Source organism: Dendropsophus ebraccatus, chromosome 10 (assembly GCF_027789765.1).
Source record: "Dendropsophus ebraccatus isolate aDenEbr1 chromosome 10, aDenEbr1.pat, whole genome shotgun sequence".
Lineage (NCBI taxonomy): Eukaryota > Metazoa > Chordata > Amphibia > Anura > Hylidae > Dendropsophus > Dendropsophus ebraccatus.
In genome coordinates this window covers 13,930,253-13,954,613 of record NC_091463.1, presented here as the reverse complement: position 1 = coordinate 13,954,613, position 24,361 = coordinate 13,930,253, and the positions used below count along the sequence as shown (strand labels likewise).

At 43.6% G+C, this 24,361-nt stretch overlaps 1 protein-coding gene across 4 annotated transcripts in view; it reads right to left on the bottom strand.

Annotated features, from left to right (window-relative positions):
- Positions 1–24,361, bottom strand: part of CACNA1B (calcium voltage-gated channel subunit alpha1 B) — a 205,045-nt gene that overhangs the window by 58,298 nt on the left and 122,386 nt on the right. For all 4 annotated transcript variants that reach the window (XM_069942883.1, XM_069942880.1, XM_069942881.1 and 1 more), the window contains exons 10-18: positions 19,526–19,735; positions 18,211–18,323; positions 17,639–17,751; positions 17,326–17,457; positions 16,965–17,037; positions 16,744–16,861; positions 14,931–14,998; positions 13,894–14,000; positions 8,980–9,042 (exon numbers count right to left, since the gene is read on the bottom strand). In XM_069942883.1, the coding sequence (XP_069798984.1) occupies positions 8,980–9,042; positions 13,894–14,000; positions 14,931–14,998; positions 16,744–16,861; positions 16,965–17,037; positions 17,326–17,457; positions 17,639–17,751; positions 18,211–18,323; positions 19,526–19,735 (997 nt within the window). The remainder of the gene's footprint in view (positions 1–8,979; positions 9,043–13,893; positions 14,001–14,930; positions 14,999–16,743; positions 16,862–16,964; positions 17,038–17,325; positions 17,458–17,638; positions 17,752–18,210; positions 18,324–19,525; positions 19,736–24,361) is intronic.

Below are 24,361 nucleotides of genomic sequence, written 5' to 3'. Positions count from 1 at the left end.
TAAAGGTGGGGTAATGATCTCCTATATCCCTTACTATAGAACAATCACCTTACGAACAAAGGAAACAACCAATCCAAGAAACACAAACAGGTGACAGTCTACGGGACACAGCAACAAGTACAACAAAAACACCTAAACACTATAAATCCTATAATACAAGACAAAGTACACAACGGTTCCGATCCTCAAGCAGGTTTGACATATTCTCCATTGACTGTCCATGGCCATATACTCTTTGTATTTCACGTCTAGTGCTCCTATGAACTATACAGGTATATTATATTTCGTTGGACCTCCAGCTGTTGCAAAACTAAAATTCCCATCATGCCAAGCTTGTTCCTGCAGGTTCTCCTTCCCTGTTTTGGGCCATGCACCGTGTCCATAGCTGTTCCCGAATTGTTCTATGGTCTAGTGCTTATAGGGTCACTACATCTACTGTATATAATGCTTGATATGTGTTCTCACAAGTGACCCGTAAAGAAGCAATGTAACCTTTTCTTCTTTCCTTTACAGCTAATACTGCTCCTGGTCTTTGCGCTGATTTACTATGCTGTTTATTAACCTCCCTGCCATTGAATACAGTCATTTCCATTCCCACGTTGGGCACATTAAATTACCTTTCCTGCTATGTGATGTTTGCTGAATCGTACGTGTGATATTTTATGAGTGAATGCATTAAATCTAATATGGCACGCTACGGTAACATACTCCTAAATAACTGCTTACTTGTCATAGGCCCCCAGGCAGTGAAGATTGACACTGGGCAATGTTAGTATATGGGAAAGCAATGACTGCCTGCCAGGGCTGATATTCCTCCTGATAATTAGTGCGAGATAAAAATCCGCTATCGTTTCAGATAACCATTCGTCAAGGCGCTTGATGAGAGACTGGCGGACGCAGACACCAGCTCTGCTATTTCGGGTATCTTGGGATGTATTATTTAAGAAAAGTTCAGTCTATTTCATGTGCTTCCAGACTCGGGCCTGATTAATTTGCAGGAAACCTAAAAAAAATCTCTACTGGAGCTGATAAGTTCTATGAAAATGGCAAAAGATTGTAATAAATGTGGCCGAATTTAATGAGGCAAGCCAGAAAACTTGACCGTGACCCCTTTACAGACAGAAGTTTTGGGGTTCTTGCTCCTCCTCAGTAGATAGCAGGGTGCAGAGAGCTCAGGCAATGGGGAAATGTCTCTCTTTGAGGAGAGAAAGGCTTGGCATAGTAAATCCCCAGAAAGATTGTCACTGTTGTTCATGGGCTTTACCTTGTATTGCCATTTACTGTGGCAGATAGTTAAAGGATTTCTCCACTTTGTACAATCCCTAATTGATAGGAGAGTCCAGATTACAAAGTTCTCCCAAGCAACTAGCTGTATTCTGTAGACAAGTCTGGTACTAGGTTTCACTACAGCACCACCACAGGGGAAATTAAAGGGAACCTGTCACCAAGACAATGCTACCCCATCTATCTGCATCATTTTATAGAGCAGGAAGAGCTGAGCAGATTGATATATATCTTTGTGGGAAAAGATTCAGTATAACTTGTAATATGTTGATTGAAATCACTGATCATTCTGTGCTAAGGAGTCCAGTGGGCGGTGTCACTTAATGGACTGGACTCTTTGGAAACATCAGAGATTTTAATCAATAACTTACAGGTTATACTGAATCTTTTCCCATAAAGATATATATCAATCCGCTCAGCTATATCTGCTCTATAACATGATTCTGGTAGCTTAGGTTGTATTTTCATGTTGACAGGTTCCCTTTAAGTATTACACAATGGCCATTCATATCAATGGCATGTCTGTATAATGCAGGACAGGACAGGTCCTCCAGACTGTGAAACGCTCTTTGTTAAAGTTTATTAATATAATCAAGAAATGTGGATCCTGAGCAGAAGACCCCCCTCAGCAATACTTAGGGCCCTATTCCACGGGACGATTATCGTTCACATAATCGTTAACGAAAAACGATCCCAACGACCGCTATAGAGAAAGACCTGAAATCGTTCACTCATTTACATGGAACGATAATCGTTACTTAAGAGCGTACTTGCGGTCGTCTTGTGGTCGCTATTGTGTTAGTCACTACTGCGAACGACATCTTATTCAATGCAAACATTTGCAAATATAGGTCCAGGTCTTATTAAACGAACAACGATTTCTCGTTCGGTCGTTAATTGCTATTCAAACAAACGATTATCGTTTAGATTCGAACGATTTGTCGATAATCTGAAGGATAATCATGCTGTGGAATAGGGCCCTTAGGATAGGATATATAAAAATAGGTTTCCAAAACTAGACAACCCCTTTAAGTAAGCCCCAATACCAGTTACAACCACTGGATAAGAATATTTCTATTTTTGGGGGAAAAAAATTATTTCTGATCAAGTATAATTATGGAACTGCATTGTCTGTGCATTCCCAAGACTTTTTTTTAGTCCTAGGTGAGTTGCACCTAATGACAAAGTCAGTTCTGCCACATCAGAATAATCAAATAACCCCAGTTCCCACCTACGGGTTATTGTTACGGGTTATTGAATGCAATGCAGACACATTGAATGACTAGCGCATGAGTCCAGGTTTACATAACCAGCCGAGCTTTTACCTCAATACTTTAATTTGGATGCTTTTTGATCTGCACATTATTCTTAATGAACAGTACTGGCTGGGTGTATATATATATGGCCATCACATAGGGCTCACATGCCTTCTCTGGTCACCCACAGAGTGATAAGTGGCTCCAGCGACGTGCCGCTCTCAAGCTGGGAGCAGAATTCGGGGAATTCGTACTCTGCAGGAGATGGCAAGAACAGGGTAATTTGCATAGTGATGAGGTCTATTTTTGAGATCTTGGCTTCTTTAACAAGGACAGTGCAATTAGGCGCTCCGAGGCACCTCCGAGGCACTACCAGTACAGGAGCTGGGGATTGTAGAGCAGCCTGCAGAGGAATTGTGCAATATAAAAATCCTGCCACAATTTGTCACCTGTTTGGCAAGCAGAGAACACTAGAGGACCCATATAACTCAAAATCGTGAAGACAACCCCATCCTACAGATCCCATTAGGATGCTCACAAAGAGCAGATCTTACTCTGGTAGACCAGTCTGGTAACTTAACATCCTATGGCCAAAGTTAAAGGGGTTATCCAGCGCTACAAAAACATGGCCACTTTTCCCCCTACTGTTGTCTCCAGTTCAGGCGAGGTTTGCAATTAAGTTCCATTTACATCAATGGAACGGAGTTTCAAAACCACGCCCACAATCGTACATACACAATTTAGAGGTTGCATTTACACATTACAAAATGAAATAATTAAAATAAATAAAGCTACAAAAGGAGTGAGAGGCCTGCTCCACTGATGGTCCCTATAAGTGTTGGGTGAGCCAGTCACACGCCAATGTCGGAATACAGGAAAAAAGTGCATGGAACCATCAGAGATATAGAGTAGTTGGTGAGGGGAGAGCACAAGGGGGGACAAGTTTATAGAATGTTATATACGTGCCTGAAGAGGTGAGTATTTAGGGCACACTTGAAACTGTAAGTGTTGGAAATAAGTCTAATATCTTTAGGCAGGGCATTCCAGAGAACTGGTGCAGCACGAGAGAAGTTTTGGAGACGCGAGTGAGAGATTCTGATTATGGAAGGTGTTAGTGTAAGATCATTGCACTAACTGTAGGATGGTAGGCGGACATGAGAGAGGAGAGGTATGGGGGGGGGAGCTTTATGGGAGAGGATTTTATACTGAATTCTGGATTTAATAGGTAACTGCTGCAGTGACTGGCATAGGGGGGAGACATCAGTGTAATGGCTGGGCCTGGCTGCTGCGTTCAGGATAGACTGGAAAAGGGAGAGTTTAGAGAAAGGAAGACCGATTAGTAGTCAAACCGAGAATGAATCAGGGCGACAGTAACAGTCTGAGCTGTGTCAGTGGTGAGAAAAGGAAGGATTCTAGAGATGTTTTTGAGGTGTAGATGACAGGAGCGTGTAAGAGCTTAGATATAGGGAGTAAAAGGTCCGAGTCTGGCATAACCCCCAGACATCGAGCTTGATGCACAGGAGTTATGCTCGATGAATAATGAGGGGGGGGGGGGGGTTATAGATAACAGCATCTCTGAGGTAAAGAAGTGGGTGGGAGAGTTTGAGGGTGTGAACCTCAAAGATGAAAGTAAGGGTTCAGGGGGAATGACCAGGTAAGTGCACTGCGGGGAGAGAAGAACACCAGCTCCTCCACCATGCCTCAGGTCTGGGGGTGTGGGAGAGATGGGGACCACCATAGGATAGAGCAGCTGGGGAAGCAGTGTCAGGTGGTTGTAGCCAGATTTCGGTGAGAGCCAGAAGGGTGATGGATTTAGTAAGGAAGAGGACATGTGGCTATGTCTGACATATTTTCTAGTGTATATAGCTAATATACACTGCAAAGGCAGCCTTGGATTGTTGTTTACATCCTGTGACTTGTAGAACTACAATTCCTAGCATGCCCAGACAGCTACATGGAGTAACGTTAGACTAAGGGTTTATAAATAAGCCTTCTAATGAAGTGGTGACTTACACTAAGTAGGAAACGCTCCATTGCAAAACCAAAATGAGGCCCCCTGCAGGCTCCTGATTGCCGTCATTAATAACGCTCAGTGGCTGGGTACCTACCGCAGCTAGGCCTCACAGTGCTGGAGAAGTGGATTGTTTTCTGCAGGAAATGTATAGAGCTATGACATACCCAAAGACATTGAGAATAAACATTTACAGGCCTGGGGTATAATCACAAGGCTCGGTGGTCTCCCACAGGCCATAAAACAGTTAACGTAGTCAGAGCTGCAGGGGGATAACTTTGTTCCAAAAAATGTAAAGTCGTCTGAAGGTGAAAAATTCTATATTTAAAGCCTGCCATCCACCATCCAGATAGGACGTTCCAGAACTGATCCCATTATCTAATGTTTTTCCTATTTACTTTTTAGTGAGACAGGCAATTTGGCACTGGGAGAGCTACAGAGCGCACACCACCTCATTGTGCCAGGCCGCCGTCCTGCCAGCTACCATTCTCTCTGCATCCCAGAACCTGTTTCTGAGGTGTTTCGCCATTCCTGCCAACGACCTTGGAAACACAAATCAGCACTCACAATGCAATCTGTTCTGCGCATATAATAATGACAGCTTTAAGACACTTCAGCGTCCGACAAGTGTTTTACCTTGTATCGCACTTCAGGGCTCTACAGCTGACAAAGTGTCATGACCAGCGTTCATTTAAGCCGGTGTCTTATTATCGTCTCTTTGCCCCTGGCTGTGGGGCTGGTAGGAAACATAAAGAGGGTAAACCAAAGGAGCTGACATCTGTCTCCCTGCCTTAAAGTGGCCATCTATATTGGAGTTTAAAGGGTACTCCAAAAACGGTTACACAAATTAGTAAATTGCTTCTATTAAAAAATCTCTAGTCTTCCAGTACTTATCAGCTGCTGCATGTCCTGCAGTAAGTGCTGTATTCTTTCCAGTCTGACACAGTGCTCTCTGCTGCCACCTCTGTCTATGTCAGGAACTGTTCAGAGCAGTAGTAAATCCCTACAGTACACCTCTCCTGTAACTACAGGAGAGGTTTACTACAGCTTCAGGCATGCCCTGACAGTCTTTAGGGGATTACTGATATAGTGTATGTGTGCAATAATAAACTGTTCATATTTTATATAACTAGTGTTAAACATGATCTCTTAATTCTGATCCTGTGGATAGGGGACAAGTTAATTTTTCTTGGAATACCCCTTTAACTTCCAGTGGCTTGAGAAATTGGATGCTGCTTTAGGTCTGCCAGAAAAACACGGGTACAACCTATATCCATGTTTTCCAGGGTGGCATCAAACTTCTCCAGCCACCAGGAACAGTTTGGCAAGTTCTATCTATCTATCTATCTATCTATCTATCTATCTATCTATCTCTCTAAATAAGAGTCATAGACAATCACAACACATTTTCCAATTCATACAAGTCTCTGTGCATCTGTCAGAGAAGACGACAGTCTTGGTGAGGGTGAATGGTAGTCACGTGCTCCATACTGCTACGCCAGGGTCAGCGGCAGCCTCCATAGAGGCCATTGCCCTTGCTCTTTTGACGTAACTGAGGAAGTATTTGTGTCAAGTTATCCGCCCCGGAGGTGATAAAAGAACATTCACATTGTGAGCACATAAAGCCGGACTGACAGAGGCACAGACCTCGGGCGCTATTAGAGAGCAGGATCCTGACAGACAGCGCACAATGAGACTGACAAGCAAGCCAGAGGAGCAAGACAAGTTGAAGGAGACAGACACACATGGAACGGCATTGATAGACACAGGGAGATCTCTCCGGCTATGAATCGTGAACCCAAGATGGAAATAAAAGCAGCTGTTGACTCCCCCACGAAAAACATGTTTATATGCAGAGACCTTTCTATCAAGTGAGACGAATATCGCCATGTAAAAGAAAGAGAGGGGAGAAAAGTCATTGCCCCAGACAGAGCATCTGACAAGATGTAGACTGGCATCGCTTAATATTCATGGGGGGGATTTTAAGAATTTACTACAGAATACAGAATGGTGACATTAAAGGATCTGACGTGATATAATGGATGGGGAAGGAGACACAGTAATTTATGTGTATGAAACCCATTTCAGAACTCCCATCTACTAGTAAGGGCAAAACATGGCTGCAAAGAGCGTCTCTCACTCTGGAGGACCATCAACTGACCACTGTTTTCAATGGGAATTGTGTAATGCTTCTCTTCCCCTGTGGTGGCGCTGCAGGGAAGTTAAACACTTGCTGTCACAGCTGTCTACAGATCCTGTCATCACTTGAGACAGGAAAATTACATTGGCAACCATTCTAGTGATTTGACCTAACTTTATTGCTCGTTAACATTTGTATTGTACAGACGCTCTCTCCAAATATACTTTATATACATATATATATATCGCTTTTGACACATTCTGCGCTGCAAAACGAAATCGGATATAAGCTTCGTAAGTAAATTATGCAATTAAAAGTCCATTTGCCATTGGTTGCTAGGGGCCTGAGGCCTACATTCTGTACACTTTATCATGCTTATTACTTTCCTGTCTGAAAGGGGGAAAAGAATTACAGTCATTAATATTAATTAAATATAATCATTTTAATAAATATGACAATTTCCCTTTGTCTTTGCCTTATATACATATGACAGGATGACTGTATGTGCATGTACTAGCGTCTACAATATGAGACCTAATTGTAATGGCTAGAGGACTGTGTCCGAGTATCTCCAACATGTACGGTCCTGTGGGTGTTTGTGGTAGGTGGTGGCCGAATGAGCCAAGGAAGGACTACCAAGGTTCATTGATGTGTATGGGAGTGAAGGCTAGCCCATCTGGTCCAATCCCACAGGACAGCTGTAGAGCAAAGTGCTGAAAAACTTCCTGCTGTCTGTGATAGGAAGGAGTCAGATCAGACAGGATGTGGCAGCTTGCTGTGTATGGGGCCCCGCACACCGGTCAGAGCCCATGTGACCCCTGTCCACCACTGAAAATGTCTACAGTGGGCATCAGCACTGGAGCATGGAGCTATGGAAGAAGATGCCTGGTCTGATGGGTCATGTTCTCCATCATGTGGACGCCAGGTGCGTGTGCGTCACTTACCAGGGGAAGAGATGGCACCAGGATGCAGAAGATCAGAAGAAGACAAAATGGCGGGGGCAGTGTGATGGGCAATGTTCTGCTGGAGACCTTGTATCCTGCCATCATGTAGATGGTACTGTGATGCCTACCATCTACCTAACCATTGTACACTCCCAAGTCCCCCCCTTTATGGCAGCGGATAATGCCCCTAGGGCCACACTTCAGACATTGATATTGTTCAGGAATAAGGAACATGACAAAGAGATGAAGGTGGTGACTCGGCCTCCATATTCCTGAAATCACAATCCAGTTTATGCAAAAAACAAAGTAGGCCAGTCTTACTGAGCACTTTGGGGACTTCTGCTAAGCAAAGATCCAAAAATGTTTGCAATGCAAAACAGGACCAGCCTATGAAACACCTTACTGCTTTACTGCGAAGATCTAAATGCGTTAGTCACCTCCCCATATAGGGTATTAAAGGATTTAATTCATCTTAGCAGACCCTTCTCTAAGTGAGACCCTATAGTGATCGGCTGTTATCATCAGAGGAAACTGCAGGCAGCCAGGTGTTTGTGTAACAGTGGCCACTGCAGGACAAGTGCGGTACTACATGTGCACATTGAAATGAATTAGTGACCATGTTATACATGGTCAGGCTGAGTCCTCCAGAGCTGAAGCCTCTCTTTGCAGAAGCTCTCCACTTTGGCTAATATAAGGGGGAGTTCAATGCCCTCTATGTTATTTCTATGCCAATAAAGGACATATACAACAAAGAAGGTTCTTATTCACCTACTGGAAACAGAAACAATTACAAAGTTGGAGAAAATTGCATGGTACAATGACAAACCATTACGTACTGGTCAGGCCCTAACAGGACAAACAGGAAAACAGACATACAGACATATTGAAACTTATCTTATAGCCACATCTGAAGAAAACAGACATAACAGTAACCTCTATACAAGTCTAAGCAATTTTCTACTGTGTTAGGGGTAGGAGAGGGAGATACTGGAAGGAAGGTATTACAGTTGAGCAGATTATATAGATGAAAGAGAAGGAATAAGAAAAGGTGAAATGGAAGGGAATGAATGATGGAGGTATCAGCAAGGCGGTGAGAGTGCAGGAACTCTATAGAGAAGCAATGAAGCACCATCTCGGTGCTCAGCCCGGCATACAACCACTGGCGCCCACAGGGAAGATGAATGCTTGAAGGGGAAGAAGTATATATATATATATGCTCTGTATATATATATATATATATATATATATATATATATATATATATAGAAAGAGTTTCTTTATTTGCTTTAGAAATCGATAAATCAGAAGTCCACACAGTGAATATCATAACATAGGGCAACTCACGGTGAATTAACGTTGGAGACAGACGGGCTGCGAGATATTGCACCTTGAGTTTGCTTTACAAAACTGCACATGCAAGAAAAAAAAGTGAGAAACAAAATATATCAAACCATAGCGGACATGTGGATGGCGGGAAGGTACCAACGTTTTACTCCAGGCGGGAACCTCCTAATCGCAAGGGGGGGGGGGGGATACAAGTGAGGAAGGACGGAGTAAAACTTTGGTTCTCTCCTGCTTCATGACGACTAAAACTAAGAAGAAAGATCAAATGAAATCATCAGAATTCAGGAAGGAGAGAACAGAGGGTGAATGGATGGACACGGCGGTGTGGGAAGAAGGGAGGTGGTAGAAGGAGCACAGGAGAAGAGGGATGAGGAACAAACATGGAGGATAGGATCATCTGAGGAGGAGGAGGAGGAGGAGGAGGAGGAGGAGGAGGAGGAGGAGAAAACAGAGAGTAACAGAGAGGAGGCAGAACAGAACCTGAGGACCGAGGAACAACCTGATCCTAAATCACATCATCAGGACAGAGAAGAGAGGACTGCAAGGAGTGACTCAATAACAATATCTATCTATCTATCTATCTATCTATCTATCTATCTATCTATCTATCTATCTATCTATCTAAATATCTATCTATCTATTATATACCTATCTCCTATCTATCTATCTATCTCCTATCTATCTATCTATCTATCTATCTACTGGAGGAAAATCCACAGCACTCCTTAGTAAATTTCAAAAAGGTGCGGTTTATTCAAAGGACTTGTGCAGCATACAAACGCGACGTTTCAGCGGCTACTGCCGCTATTTTCAAGCACGCTTGAAAATAGCGGCAGTAGCCGCTGAAACGTCGCGTTTGTATGCTGCACAAGTCCTTTGAATAAACCGCACCTTTTTGAAATTTACTAAGGAGTGCTGTGGATTTTCCTCCAGTATATATATCGGTCTTTGGTCCCGACCAGGATCCGCTGGCACCTGTTGTTCTCTTGAAGTTTGAAGTGCTGCTCCGATTTCCTATTTTATCTATCTATCTATCTATCTATCTATCTATCTATCTATCTATCTTCTATCTATCTATCTATCTATCTATCTATCTATCTATCTATCTTCTATCTATCTGTCTATTATCTATCTATCTCCTATCTATCTATCTATCTATCTATCTATCTATCTATCTATCTATCTATCTATCTATCTATCTATCTATCTCCTATCTATCTATCTCCTATCTATCTATCTATCTTCTATCTATCTATCTATCTATCTATCTATCTATCTATCTATCTATCTATCTATCTATCCCCTATATCTATCTACAGATAAATAATCATTGGTGTAGTTTGCTCTCTACAGACCTTTCCATCTTGTGCCACACTCTACTTGTCTATCTGTCAGGTCGGGGCATATGATTTACAATTACAAACACGATGGCCACAATAGAAAAAAACAACACAAATTAAATAATTTTAATACCAAAAAAAGGAAAATAAAAGAAACAGAAGGCAACTCATAGAAAGTGTCAGCTCTTCAGAACAGCAGCCTCTATGTATAGTACAGGGGCGGGCAGGGACATTGGCACGGAGTGGATAACTGATGTAGATAAATAGATCAGTCAGATGATGAGGGGGTGAGTCAGTGCGGACGGCCCGTACTACCAGAGCAGCCTGTGCCGTCCTCGCCCGCCTGTAATTTGTCACCTTATAACTTATTAAATCCTCTAACAATAAATAAGAAGACTCTTTATCACTCTGACTTCTTGACGTAAATCTTGTCTGTTTGGGTAGGGAATCACTGGCGGTCCGGGACCTGATTTATCTGTCACCGGGCAGCCAAATAAATTACCAAAAAGTTTTTATTTTTATGGAATGACCTGCGTCACCTCACAGAGAATCCTGTCAGCTGAGATTCAGGGGTTTATACTGTACAATTTTTTTCTGCCATCTTGCAGTACTGAGTGTGTATGGATGACCAGTAGCGTCTCGGATTGGTAATAATGGTCGCCATTATGACTATAAATCATCGGCTTAATATATCAGCTATGACGATGTTCTTATAATTTACAGTTGAGGGGCTCGGACTTTGACCCTCTTGGCCAATTACTTATCATAGTCAGATAGCAGGTTAGAGGCTTGTAAATTCAAGGCCCAGTTGTAAGCCAGGATGGAGGAGAAGAGACTAGGCCATGGCATCCATGGTCATGTGCATTGGCCCATAGACTACAATGGGTCTGTCTCACCATAATGACTGATAATGCTGCGACTGCAGAAAGTGCCCTCGAATTATTAAAGGGGTATTCTGCTCAAACATTCCATAACTTTTCATATGTTGCTGCCCATGGTGAGACTAACAATTCCTTCCATACTTGTTAATATCTATTCAGTCTCCTTCCTCCAGTTCTCAGCTGCTGCTTTCTGCTGAAGGCACAAAAATCTGTTTGTGAGCTATTCTCTCCGTAACCCCCTCCTCCACCCTCCCTTCTGAGACAGCTGATGTAAACAAGTCCCAGTCTGCAACTTTGTAATGCTGGGTGGGTTAATCACAGTGAGTTCAACAGCAACTTGACCTCAGATTAACCCCCCAGCATTACAAAGAAACTTGCAGATACAGCCTGTAAGGGACTTGCTTACATCAGATGTCTCAGAAGGGAGGAGAAGGGAGGCGGATATAAAACCTGTTTTTTGTGTCTTTCCTGGGGGAAGTAGACTGACTAGATAAAAACAAGTATGGAAGGAATTGTTAGTCTCACAATAGGCAGCAAATGAAATGTGGAACCTAATGACCCAGAATCCTAATAACTGAGCTGTAAGGTCCTGTTGATGCCAGATTAGTGGCATTTTTCTATTGAGATAGGGCTGATGCTACTACTGGCCCCTGCATCCTTTATATAAGATATTATAGACACTGGAGTATATATACTGCAATATAAATCTATATAATAATATATGGACCTCCGGGAGGCAGTGGCCATATTACTGGTCACCCAGCTTTCCTAGGGACAGATATGTTTAAGAAGAAATGGCTAGACTGATTTACTAATAAGGACTTATAATTCCCAGTATTGTTTTTTTAAGTCTGGGGGTGGGGCGCTCTTGTTTAGACACCAACAGTTTTAGATGCTATCAGGTGGGGAGACTTTCTATTTCGGCAGTGCCGTATCGCCAGTAGTCATATAGGCTGGATTGTAAAGTTAGGCAGCCATCTCGCGGCATCCATCATGAAACCCACGTCCATCTGCTCGGGAATACTCGCCCATCTGACTTACACATCTGCTTTTTAATCTTTCTATGTGCTGGAGGGAGCTCTGACAGATTGTCCTGTTCCCAGCCTCGTGGTGTGAGGCGTCTATTAGGAATAGGTATATATACGTGATCTCCGGAGGTATTGTCTAGCGTGGCCGTGAGATGGGACTGATTTGGGTCTTTTTGTCCACTCTGGACCCCTTTCCCAACTGGTACTGGTGGCGTGAACCAGTGCAGATAAGGCCTTTGCATCTATAGATGGCAATTAATTTATTTGGATGCCATGCCGATTTCCGTATTTGGCCCCGGCTTCTGTAATATGAATAGAATGAATAGAGCCGCAGGTACAGCACATGACCCGCGGCTCTATAAATTCCTATAGAGCCAACGGAAAGAGCGAGTACAGTGTTCTTTTGGCGTACTTGGCTCTTTCTGTTGGTTCCATAGGAATGAATAGAGCCGCTGGTCACATGCCGTACCCGCAGCTCTATTCATAATACAAAAGCCTGATACAGAGATCGATGGGGGGTACAGTACTGTATGCAGGATCTGGACTGAGATTGACCCTTGGAGCTGTGACATAAGAGTGCCTCCTTCCTCCGGGTCAGGTGATGCGGCTTGGGGCCCTATTACACTGAGTGATAATCTGGGGAATCAGGTTGAATCGGCAGACTATCTCGCCGTGTATTAAGGACAACGATCAGCCAATGATCATTGGCCACCGGGCACACATCACTACGTGTAATAGGGATGCGCGGCCGACGGCTGATCTATAGAGATGGCTGACTCTATAAGGAAAATAATAAACTGTCTACATTATCTCTTCCCGCTCCCCAGTGTTGTCTTCGCTTCTCAGCGTTCCCCGCATCTGCGGGCAAACTTCAGAGCCGGTCTATAAAGTGGCAGGCTACTCAACCAATCACTGGCCACGGCAGTCACGTCCTGGCCAGTGATTGGCTGAGCGTCCTGTCCAGCTCTGAAGTTGTACCGGCAGCTGCGTGGAGAAGGGAAGAAGACAATGGGGAGTGTAGAGAGGTAATGTATACAGTTTATTAATTACTATATACAGCAGGGGCTGTATATATATCCCTTGCTGCACGATAATCGAGCTGTGTACTAGGCTCAGTAATTGAGCACTGGTCTATCAGATTGGCGCTCATTTACTAAAGTGATTGAGCCATGTAATATGGTCCTTAGTTGCCCTCCACTGTGGTCATTGTGAAGAGGAGCTATGGCGGACAGTCCATAGGTCAGTGCCATGCTCTATTTCGATCTATACTTTGCTACATTCAGTATTCCCATCCAGGGTGGCTCCAGATCGCCAGACATGACGTCTGAACCCGGCTAGGATATGTGAATTGGGTATAATTCTTAAAAATTACCCCAAAGACGGATTTAGACAAGTATGCTAACTGTATAAATGTATAAACATGAATGACATGGAACTTCCCTTTAAAAAAATTGAACACTGTGATAAATTACAGTGTGCAGGGGGTAAAGGGGAATCAGGGACTCATGATCCCTACTGATCCCTACAGTTATTGGATGTCACCAAGGGGCAGAACTCTTTGTACTGCTGGGGGGCTGTACCTAGACTGGGCATTCAGTCAGAATGGGGAGGGTGCACTGACTGATAGCTGTAAAGAGGGCGGCAATATACACTATGGTTCCTTACGCTGTAATTGAAAGGTTCGCTGCTGACATGGGACTGACTTCCGCCACTTCTTTGGCTTTTTGCAACGCCAATTTCTGATTGGTTGCTTCTTCCATCTCCTCCTCATCCTATAACAGGAAACACTAATCTTGTGATTCAAACACAACACATTTCCAAATCCTTAAAGGGGTTATCCAGCACTATAAAAACATGGCCACTTTCTTCCAGAGACAACACCATTCTTGTGTCCAGTTTTTGTGTGGTTCTGTAACTTAGTTCCATTGAAGTGAATGTAGCTTAATTGCAAATCACACCTGACCTGGAGACAAGAGTAGTCTTATCTCTGGAAGAAAGCGGCCATGTTTTTGTAGTGTTGGATAACCCCTTTAAAGAGTGTAATGGCACATTAGTGATACAATGTAACCAGTAGAGATGATCACAACTCGAGCATGTGCGAATCTGATTGTTCGGGATTTGATTACTGGTGGCTGAAGAAGTTGGTTGCAGCCCTGGAGTGTCCGAGAAAACATGGATACAGACTATGTATTATGGACTCCCTAGGGTTGCATCCAACTTCTTCACCCACCGGTAAATAAATGCCGAATGATCAGACTCAAGCACGCTGGAGTTGCGCTCATCTTTGTTAACAAGGTTACTGAGAATATTGGGTACTTTGCAGTTAGCCCCCATTTTAGAAGTTCTCTGTAAAAACAGGATACAAAGGGACAAAGGCAGGTTTTTCTATCAAGAAACAATTATTATGAAGTCTGTGTTTAAACTGCATTTATAATATGCAGTATATTAGATGAATACATCCAAAGTGTGACATACACCTCCAATATATACCCAGACTCATGGCACTGTATGGCTTGTAAGGTATCGTCGGGTAATGTCACCGATTACTAATGTATTCCTGATCTAAGGACTGGACGAGCAGCAGAACACTTGTACTGTACCATCTCTATTTAGAACATTCTCCAGTCATATCAGGCCACAGTGAACACAGGAGGGTCGAGAAATTATTTATAGCCGAGGTTTCCCAGGAACTAGTCACATACCTTGGTCAATTCCTGCGCGTTAGCCAGATTGTCAACAGCAATAGCTAAGAATACATTCAACAGAGTATCTTATAGTCAGGAGTTAAGGAAGGAACAATCATAAATATGTGTTCTCATCTTATTATATACCTCATAAAATACTAATGGATGCCAGGGAGGTTTCCAGTCCGGAATCTTTTTATTGCCCCTAATGCCACATGTAGGGTTTATGATTTCATTGAAATTCCATCATTATAAAAACAACAGAAGAAAAATCATGGCCCTGGTCTCTGGTTCCTGCTCCTGATTTAGCCCCAGTCTGCTTTTGGACTTTGCACTTGTTTTGTCCTGGTTCTGACCTCGCCCTGCTCCTGGACTCTCCATTCCTGGTTACAAATCCTTGCTCTATTTCTGGTTCCATGTTTCTGGTTCTGACCCTGGCCTGTTCCTGGACTATCTGTTCCTGGTTCCATCTCCTCGCTCTCTGGTTCCATGTTTCTGGTTCTGACCCTGGCCTGTTCCTGGACTATCTGTTCCTGGTTCCATGTTTCTGGTTCTGACCCTGGCCTGTTCCTGGACTATCTGTTCCTGGTTCCATGTTTCTGGTTCTGACCCTGGCCTGTTCCTGGACTATCTGTTCCTGGTTCCATCTCCTCGCTCTCTGGTTCCATGTTTCTGGTTCTGACCCTGGCCTGTTCCTGGACTATCTGTTTCTGGTTCCATCTCCTCGCTCTCTGGTTTCATGTTTCTGGCTCTGACCCTGGCCTGTTCCTGGACTATCTGTTCCTGGTTCCATCTCCTCGCTCTCTGGTTACATCTTTCTGGTTCTGATCCTGGTCTGTTGCTGGATTTTTGGCTCCTGGTTCGATCTCCTCGCTCTCTCTAGTTCCATGTTTCTTGTTCTGACCCTGGCCTGTTTCTGGACTCACCATTCCTAGTTCCATCTCCTAGTGCTTTCTGGATCCATGTCTCTGGTTCTGACCCTGGCCTGTTACTGAAATCTCCATTCCTGGTCATATCTCCTGTCTCTCTGGTTCTATGTTTCTGGTTCTGACCCTGGTCTGTTCTTGGACTCTCGATTTCTGGTTACATCTCCTTGCTTTTTGGTTCCATGTTTGTGGTTCTGCTGACCCTGGTCTGTTCCTGGATCCTTAGCTCCTGATTACAGCTTCTCGCCCTGTCTGGTTTCATGTTTCTGGTTCTGACCCTGGCCTGTTTCTGGACTCTCGGCTCCTGGTTACATCTCCTCGCTTCCTCTGATTCCATGTTTCTGGTTCTGACCCTGGCCTGTTCCTGGACTCTCCATTCCTGGTTCCATCTCCTCCCTCTCTGGTTCTATTTCTAATTCTAGAAGGAAACTTCAGGGAAATAGAAGGAAACTTCAGGGAAAGCCCTAGACTCCACACCCCGGATTAGCCTCCACCAAACCAATTGCAAAAAGATTGTAAAAGTTGTCTGCCCCTTTTTTATTATATAGAGGACCCCAAGAAATGACAATGCAATGGAGCCTGTAAATTTGATGAAGAAAAGTTTTTGAAACACTTTAGGGTAGCTTCACACGTACCGTATCACAGCCGATTTTCTGCTGCGAATCCGCAGAACATTTGACTACATGAATGAACACAGCATCAAATCTGCACCATCAAATCTGCTGCAGATCCGCAGCAGATTTGACAGTGCGGAGAGCGGATTTCATGCTGTGTTCATTCATCCAGCCAAATCTGCTGCGGATCTGCTGCGGATCCGCAGCAGAAAATGCGCTGCAATACGTTAGGTGTGAAGCTACCCTTAAACTCTTCCATGTGGGTGTTTGTTTCAAATCTATGAAGGATACAGTTTCCAAACAAAGTCAGAATGATGAAATAAACACAGGAGTACATTCCTTTGCTGACGCCTCCTTGTGACTCGATGCCATAGTACATGACGGTGTTCCAGTCCTCTCCTGTCAGGATCTACCAAAGAAATCAACAAGGAAAAAGACAATAAAGTATCAGATGTGCATGATCTAGTAATCAAGCCAAGCATCCGTCGCCCAAGCCTTCCATAATAACTCACCTGAAACACAGTTAGTATGGCGGTGGGGAAGGTGTCAAAATTTGTATTTCGTGTTTCTTCTTCAAAGTAAAATCTGGGGGAAAAGTGCAAATTTACAGAAGAAAATGAATAGCCGGGATGAGACTACTATGTTCCCTGTGTACCATAGGCAGGTACAGGGGCCGCCGAACCAAATCTACAGTGTAAACCCCACCAAACTGCTACACAGATCTTCGCTTCCTGGACCCCTGTAAGAAGATTGGTCCTATCCACAATTTACTTCATTAAGGCAACGTATGTGTCTACAATCAAAAACTGGAGAAAGCAAAAAAAAAAAAATCAAGATTTACTAGCACTTGTACTGAAAGTCATAGACACTCACTGTCCCCCGAAAAGTTGCATCCCAAGAAGAGCAAAGACAACAATGAAGAGGAAAAGCAGGAACAACAGGCTGACGATGGACTTCATGGAGTTCAGTAACGAAACCACCAAGTTCCTGAGAGAGTTCCAGTATCTGGAAGTAAAATAGACCTAGATTATTGGTGTGTTAGGCTTAGAGGAAATAAAAAGGCAATAAACACTGTATATTAGCACGATATGGAGGTATGAAAATTTTAAGGTATGGAGGTATGAACAATATGGAGGTATGAAAATTGGCAAATTCTAATTTTGTACAAAAAAAGCAGGTTTCTTACTTTGTGACCTTAAAGATACGAAGAAGACGCAGAGCTCGGAGGACACTGATGCCGAAGGATGTTCCTGGCTTTACCGCCGCCCAGATGACCTCAAAAATACTTCCGACTATGACCTGCAATGGTAACGTGGCACTATGTATGTTATGGTGCTTATAAATGCACGGCTCATTCAATTACAATCGGCTTCTAATATTGTGACATGGACGACAGGCTGATTACCCCTTTGCGTTAGCGTCAGTGTCAGTAATGGTGCCATTTGTTGTACAAGTAGATGGATGTAATGGTAATGGATGTAATGCTGTCATTTATGGCAAATCTATGACTCCCAGACTGGGCATATCGGGAAAAGTTGTAGACCACAGTTTAGGATTAGTTCTCATCTGAAACTACACTTTGATTTTGGTATACATCCACAACCGTGCAGACTAGTATGCCGACATATCATGCTGTACCCACGATAGTTACATTAAATTCAGTGGACCAACAAAGTCTCATAGTTCTGTCTGATGGTACTCACTATTAGACTATAGTGGACATGTATTATAATACAAAACCTTCTCTTAATCACCTACCCCAAAATCAAAGCAGTTGAAGGATGAATGGAAGTAATTTCGAGGTCCCAGACCGTACATCTTCATGGACATTTCGGTCAGAAAAAGCCCCAGGAAAACAAACTCAGCAAAATCTGAAGGGAGGAGAAACATTTACTCTATGAAGTTGTCTTATTTTTCCTATTGAAGGCGGCCATACTGTAAATGGAGAACCAGGCATGTCATCAACCAACTGAAACGCTGTTATACTCCAAATTTACAAACCATTACTAGAGATGAGCGTAACTGGAGCATGCTTGATTCTGATGGTTCGGCATTTAAATACTGGTGGCTGTTGGATGCAGCTCTACGGAATCCTGGAAAACATGGATACAGCCATAGGTCATGGGCTGTATCTATGTTTTACAGGACTCCCTAGGGCTGTGTCCAACTTCTTCAGCCAACGGTATTCAAATGCAGAGCGACTGGACTCCAGCATGTTGTAGTTGTGCTTATTTCTAACCATTAACATCAATGATGCAACCACTTCCTGGCCACACATATGAGGGTAGGGGTGGGATTTATCAATGTTTTTTGTATAGGGTTTGGTAAAAAATAGTTGCAAATTTTTGAGCAATTGTTTTATTGAAAAAAATTGCAAAAGTGTTTTTTTGCTATACAAAATTAGCACATTGTGCAAAAACTTTGAGACCATCACAACGGTTTCCTGGTGTGAACAATGTACCAATTCCCCCGCATTGTTCTTTCCAGCAAAATGGGGGCCTGCATATGACTAATTTACAGGTTCACAATATCCACACATGCTGCCACACTGAACATATGACTTCTTACATTTCTCCTGACATAAACAATAACTTTGATGTATATTGCGCTATACCTGAAGTAGGTTACACGTCATTAGTGATATAAATAGTAATCTTGTGTCAGGATGGGGCCTATAATGAGTCTAAAGAAATGCCATGTGTTTACAACCTGCTCATTGGCAAATAAACGGAAATGGTGACACGGTTTCTGAAATGGCCGATGATACAGGATAAGTGTTGAGCGGAGATGCCGAACTGTTTGGGTTCAGCAATGTTCTCCAACCTAAACACTTGGCATTTGACTCCCTGCGGCTGCAGAAGTTGGATGCCGCACTAGGGAAACATAGATACTACCTATGGCCTATGGCTGTATCCATGTTTTCCAGCCAGCCTTGTGGCTGCACCCAACCTTTTCTGCGACCTGTAATCAAATGCCGAGAGTTCAGATTCAGTCGAACCAGACCATGCTGGAGGTTTGCTCGTCTCTGGTGATCACACAATTCTAGCTAACAGTGCCGATCCATGGTACTTACATAGCGCTTTGGTGAGCCATGCAGGCTGGTTGTAATGTACGATGGCAACACAAAGAGTGTTCAGGGCCACCACGCACAGTACAAACCAATAGAAGCTCTGAGCTTTCACCATACGGCGGATAAAGAAGCGGAACATCTTCTCTTTGCGTCTGAGGTAAGATGAGCTCTCATTCTTCCCACTTTTCAAGCTGGAGCGAGCAAAGGGCGAACCTGTAGGGGGTGCAATTCAAAAACATCATTAGGACAAATAGTAGGTGGACATGCTCCCGTATTAAAGACTTATGAGTAGTGTTGAACGGAGATGCCGAACTGTTTGGATTCGGTAATGCTCCCTAAATACGCACGATCAGCATTTGACTCCCAGTGGCTGAAGACGTTGGATGCCACCCTAAGGAGTCCCGGATATAGCCATGGGCCATAGCTCCCTGTTTGGGTTTGGCAACGTTCTTCAAACCCAAATGCTCGGCATTTGACTCCCTGTGGCTGCAAAAGTTGGATGCAACCCTAGGAAGTCCCGGAAAATATGGATACAATTCAGCATCTCTACTCAGGACTTCTAATGAGGAGAAATTATAACAAAAATTTTGAGGAAATCCCCCACCCCACCTCCAAAATCCACAGGTGGCACAGCTCAGAGTTTTAGTATTGCATGGAGCGTAGGTTATCTATGCCCATACACATGACCGAATGTTTATGTGTTCCCTATTGAGGAGGATAAGCTGCGGCCAGGCAACTCCAGCGGCTTATCATTCCCATAACTATAGGGTTGGGCTTAAAAGTATATCATGCCCAACCCCTCTCTCCACTTACATCACCTGTTACCCCCATACACTTTTTACTTTCAGACTTTAGCGTAAAGTTTATGGTCACAGATGCAAGTTACAACAGCATCCAAGCAAGACAATATCCTAATTCAGACACATACAATTTTCTTGAACCCATGTATTATTTTAATATAAAAAGACAGAAAAAACCCTCCCCTAATTGACCTATGGGTAGCTTCCCACCCTCTTCTCACCATTGGAAGCTATGACATGTTACTCACACACTTTAAAGAGAGTTATTTCACAGGCAATGGTGGGCAAACTGGCTACCCACCATGGTGCCCTTCATTTGATGTAACTTTTCGCACAATATAATAACAATCAGCTGTTGGCCGCACTTTCTCTATTAGATGGGGAAAAGTAGGGACAATGGGCGATTATTTTTCGACATGTCGGAATGGCCTGATCCCCGAAGAAATGTTTGCTTGTTCACTGTCTGACCGATAGGCCTATTGCATAGGATGAAAACAGCCTCTTCAATAGGACCCACTAAGCCACTCCCCTTTTCCACTAGACCACACCTTCTTGTTGAGTACAGGGCAAAAGTGTATTAAAGGTGTCTAAAATATTTACTAAATAAGACATTTGCACCAATTTTCTAGCAATTATTGCAATAGTAGCCCAAAGTACCTACGAAACTGGGGGCCTTCTCTTCTAAGATATACGGTAATTACACAATCATCATGGGGATGCAGGTACCAAAACCACAGGAATAATTATTGACATGTCCACTGCAGTGTGCCCTTGGGCAAGAGCCCATCTTCCTATAGGGTAGATAGCGTATTGATCACTATAGGGCTATAATTTGATCCATTGCCTTTCGAAGTCCCTGGTCCACAGCCCAGATGTCCCATAAGGAAGTTATGAATCCCATAATGTGAAGGGATCGGTTACATCTGGAAAGACATTATAATGGAAACGTCTCCTCTTATCACATTAGCGCCGGCTACATAATCCACAATCAGTCGGTAATTGGCTTGAAGGATTTTTGGTAACGCTGTTAACCACAGACCCAATCGAAGGTGTTCAGAGATGTCCTTAAATCCAGGGAGACGTTTCCAGCCTTAATTATACATTGCTTGTCCGGAATTTATTATTTATAAGATTGGCCACCCAAGCAGAAACTCACGTACATATTGAGGTTACAGCACAGGAGGAGGAGGACGCTGGGACTTGCATGGCTCAAATTTTAGAGATGACTCATCCAACAAAGCCGGTGAAGTGCCGACCCCGGACAACTCCGCTCGGAAGATGCAACTAAAAAAAGCCTCTGTGCTATCCTGCGAGGTCACAGCGACTATAAAGGACCACTCCACTTAGATTTTACAGGGAAAGATAATTAGAGGCTATGGTCAAAATGACGGCCATTTTTATTGGCAGCTATTTTAAAACAACGGCTGCTATTCATATTCCCTAGATCGTTCCTGAAAGGGTATGTCCATCTTTGTACACTAAGTACAGGTAATAGAGTATACAGAGATGTGGTGCACTTAAAGAGTTCAGCCAATTAGTAACTACAATATAATACAGGACGTAACTCAGGATCAGTAATGTAATGTATGTACACAGTGACCCCACCAGCAGAATAGTGAGTGCAGCTCTGCAGTATAATACAGGATGTAACTCAGGATCAGTACAGTAATGTATGTACACAGTGACCCCACCAGCAGAATAGTGAGTGCAGCTCTGGAGTATAATACAGGATGTAACTCAGGATCAGTAATGTAATGTATGTACACAGTGACCCCACCAGCAGAATAGTGAGTGCAGCTCTGGAGTATAATACAGGATGTAACTCAGGATCAGTACAGGATCAGTAATGTAATGTATGTATACAGTGACCCCGCCAGCAGAATAGTGAGTGCAGCTCTGCAGCTATGTTCACACTACGAAAGTTCAGTATTAATCACAGCCGTTTGAACGACAACTGTGATTAATACTGAACTTATGCTGTGCTGCCCTCTATGGAATCCCGGCCGGAGTGTATACACATGGGGGGACACTTATGAAAGGTACGCTGGAGGCGTACGCCAGGAAGAAGGAACGGATCCGCCCCCTCTCCCTGCGTACGCCCGGCTCACTCGATGGGCGGCCTGGCGGAGCTTGGGGGTGATAAGGTGGGAAGGAGGCGTGGCCTCCTCCCGTGCCTTATTTATCGTGATTTACGCCTGCAGGTGTAGATTTGGTACGCCGAGCGCAGATGCGTGCGCCTGGCCAGCCGGATTCACCAAGAGGCGTACGTCTCTAAGCTAATCCTGCCTGGAAAAGGGGGGAGTGGGCTTAATATAAGACCCCCATAGTATACACTTTGGCCGGGATCCCTAGCAGCGCCACAAAAAACTCACATGTCAATTTTCTACGGCTGCTATTCAATGAATAGCGGCCGCAGAGAACCTGTCAGTGCAAACAGTGCAGCAGTGGATTCGGATGCATGCGCGCACAGATGCGCCCGCATCCGAATTCAACAACAGTGAAGATCATCTGGCTGGTACTGTTCTTCTTTGACACCAGCCATTCCGTGCCCCACCCGGGATCAGTACAGGATAAGTATTGTACTATGCACAGATGGACTTGTTTTTTTTTTTCTTTTACGTATTATAACTTAATATATAATATTATATTTTTATAATATACCTTATAACTTAATAATATATAAAGTTAGAAATGGTTTTCATAGGTGGTGGTTCACTTTGGGGCTGAGATGTGCGGTGCTGCTGCACCCACAGGAATACACTGAGTTGCACAGTTTAATGAGAACCTCCATTCAGGTCCTCTGGGTGATCATTTGGTTGCCTGTGGGTTACATTATAATGTATGAGAAGTTTGTGGCATAAACAGTTGCTGGCTGGCATACATGTTTTGAAGTTGGTTCATTGTAGATATTAGATGTTTGTCTGCAGATCTCACTGATTGGGGAGGATTACTAATCGTAAGTCTATGGGGAGGACCCTACAGATGGAGCTTACCCTCTGTACCCCACCATCAGCCTTATTCAGCCCCCATCCCCATAGACATTGCGCCAGGCTGTAGATACGCCGAAGTCATGAGCAAGGGGGCATAGCTCAAAATACAATGACAATATTATAAACTATTGGTATAAACTTCGGTTTTAACTTTTACTTTTAAATCAATGAAATAAACTTATAGTTTTATTAAAGAATTACAAGTCCTGTATCTATACAAACAGGTAACATGGGCCTCAGTCCCTACGCGAGCCCTGAAGCTCTCTTACGTCTATGGCCACCTATGTAGACAGCATTTACAATCAGTTTAGCATTGTTGTGTAAATCAGAATGAGATGAATAAAAAGATTTTAGGTTTCTGTATTGGGAGGGATGCTTTTCATGTTACAGGCAGCAGGTGGCGCTGTGCTTAATAAATCTTGATGCTACCTGGTAGCCCATGGCTAATATGGGGAGGGCAAGGAAAGAAGGCAATAACTTGTTAGCTAATCTGCTATTAGGGGATCATGATAGTATGGGTGATGTATTGTAGGTCTTATTATATGAAGCATGGTTGTTACATTGTACTACCTGGATGTGAAGACACAGCTCTCATTCTACACAACATACTACATCCCTGCCCTGGGTCCCACAATGGTCAGGCTGTGTATCAACAGAAATAAAAGCAGACGAACTAAATGAACCACAAGGTATCTGAGGATTCAGCCTGGGGCTTGTGTGAAGTGCAAAAACCGACTGGACTGCTGGAAGCGATAAGCACTCAGCTGTAACCTGGATTCCTGGTCTTTTAATAGAGTATAGTCTCACATAGCGGAACCTACCTGGCGGAAATGTGGCTGAAAACCATGTAAGACATGCTGCTTGGCGTACCTGCAAAATCGTGCAGCCATAGATCCTGGGAGTGCTTGATTCTGAGCTGCGCTCACTATTCTGCTGGTGGGGTCACTGTGTACATACATTACATTACTGATCCTGAGTTACGTCCTGTATTATACTCCAGAGCTGCACTCACTATTCTGCTGGTGGGGTCACTGTGTACATACATTACA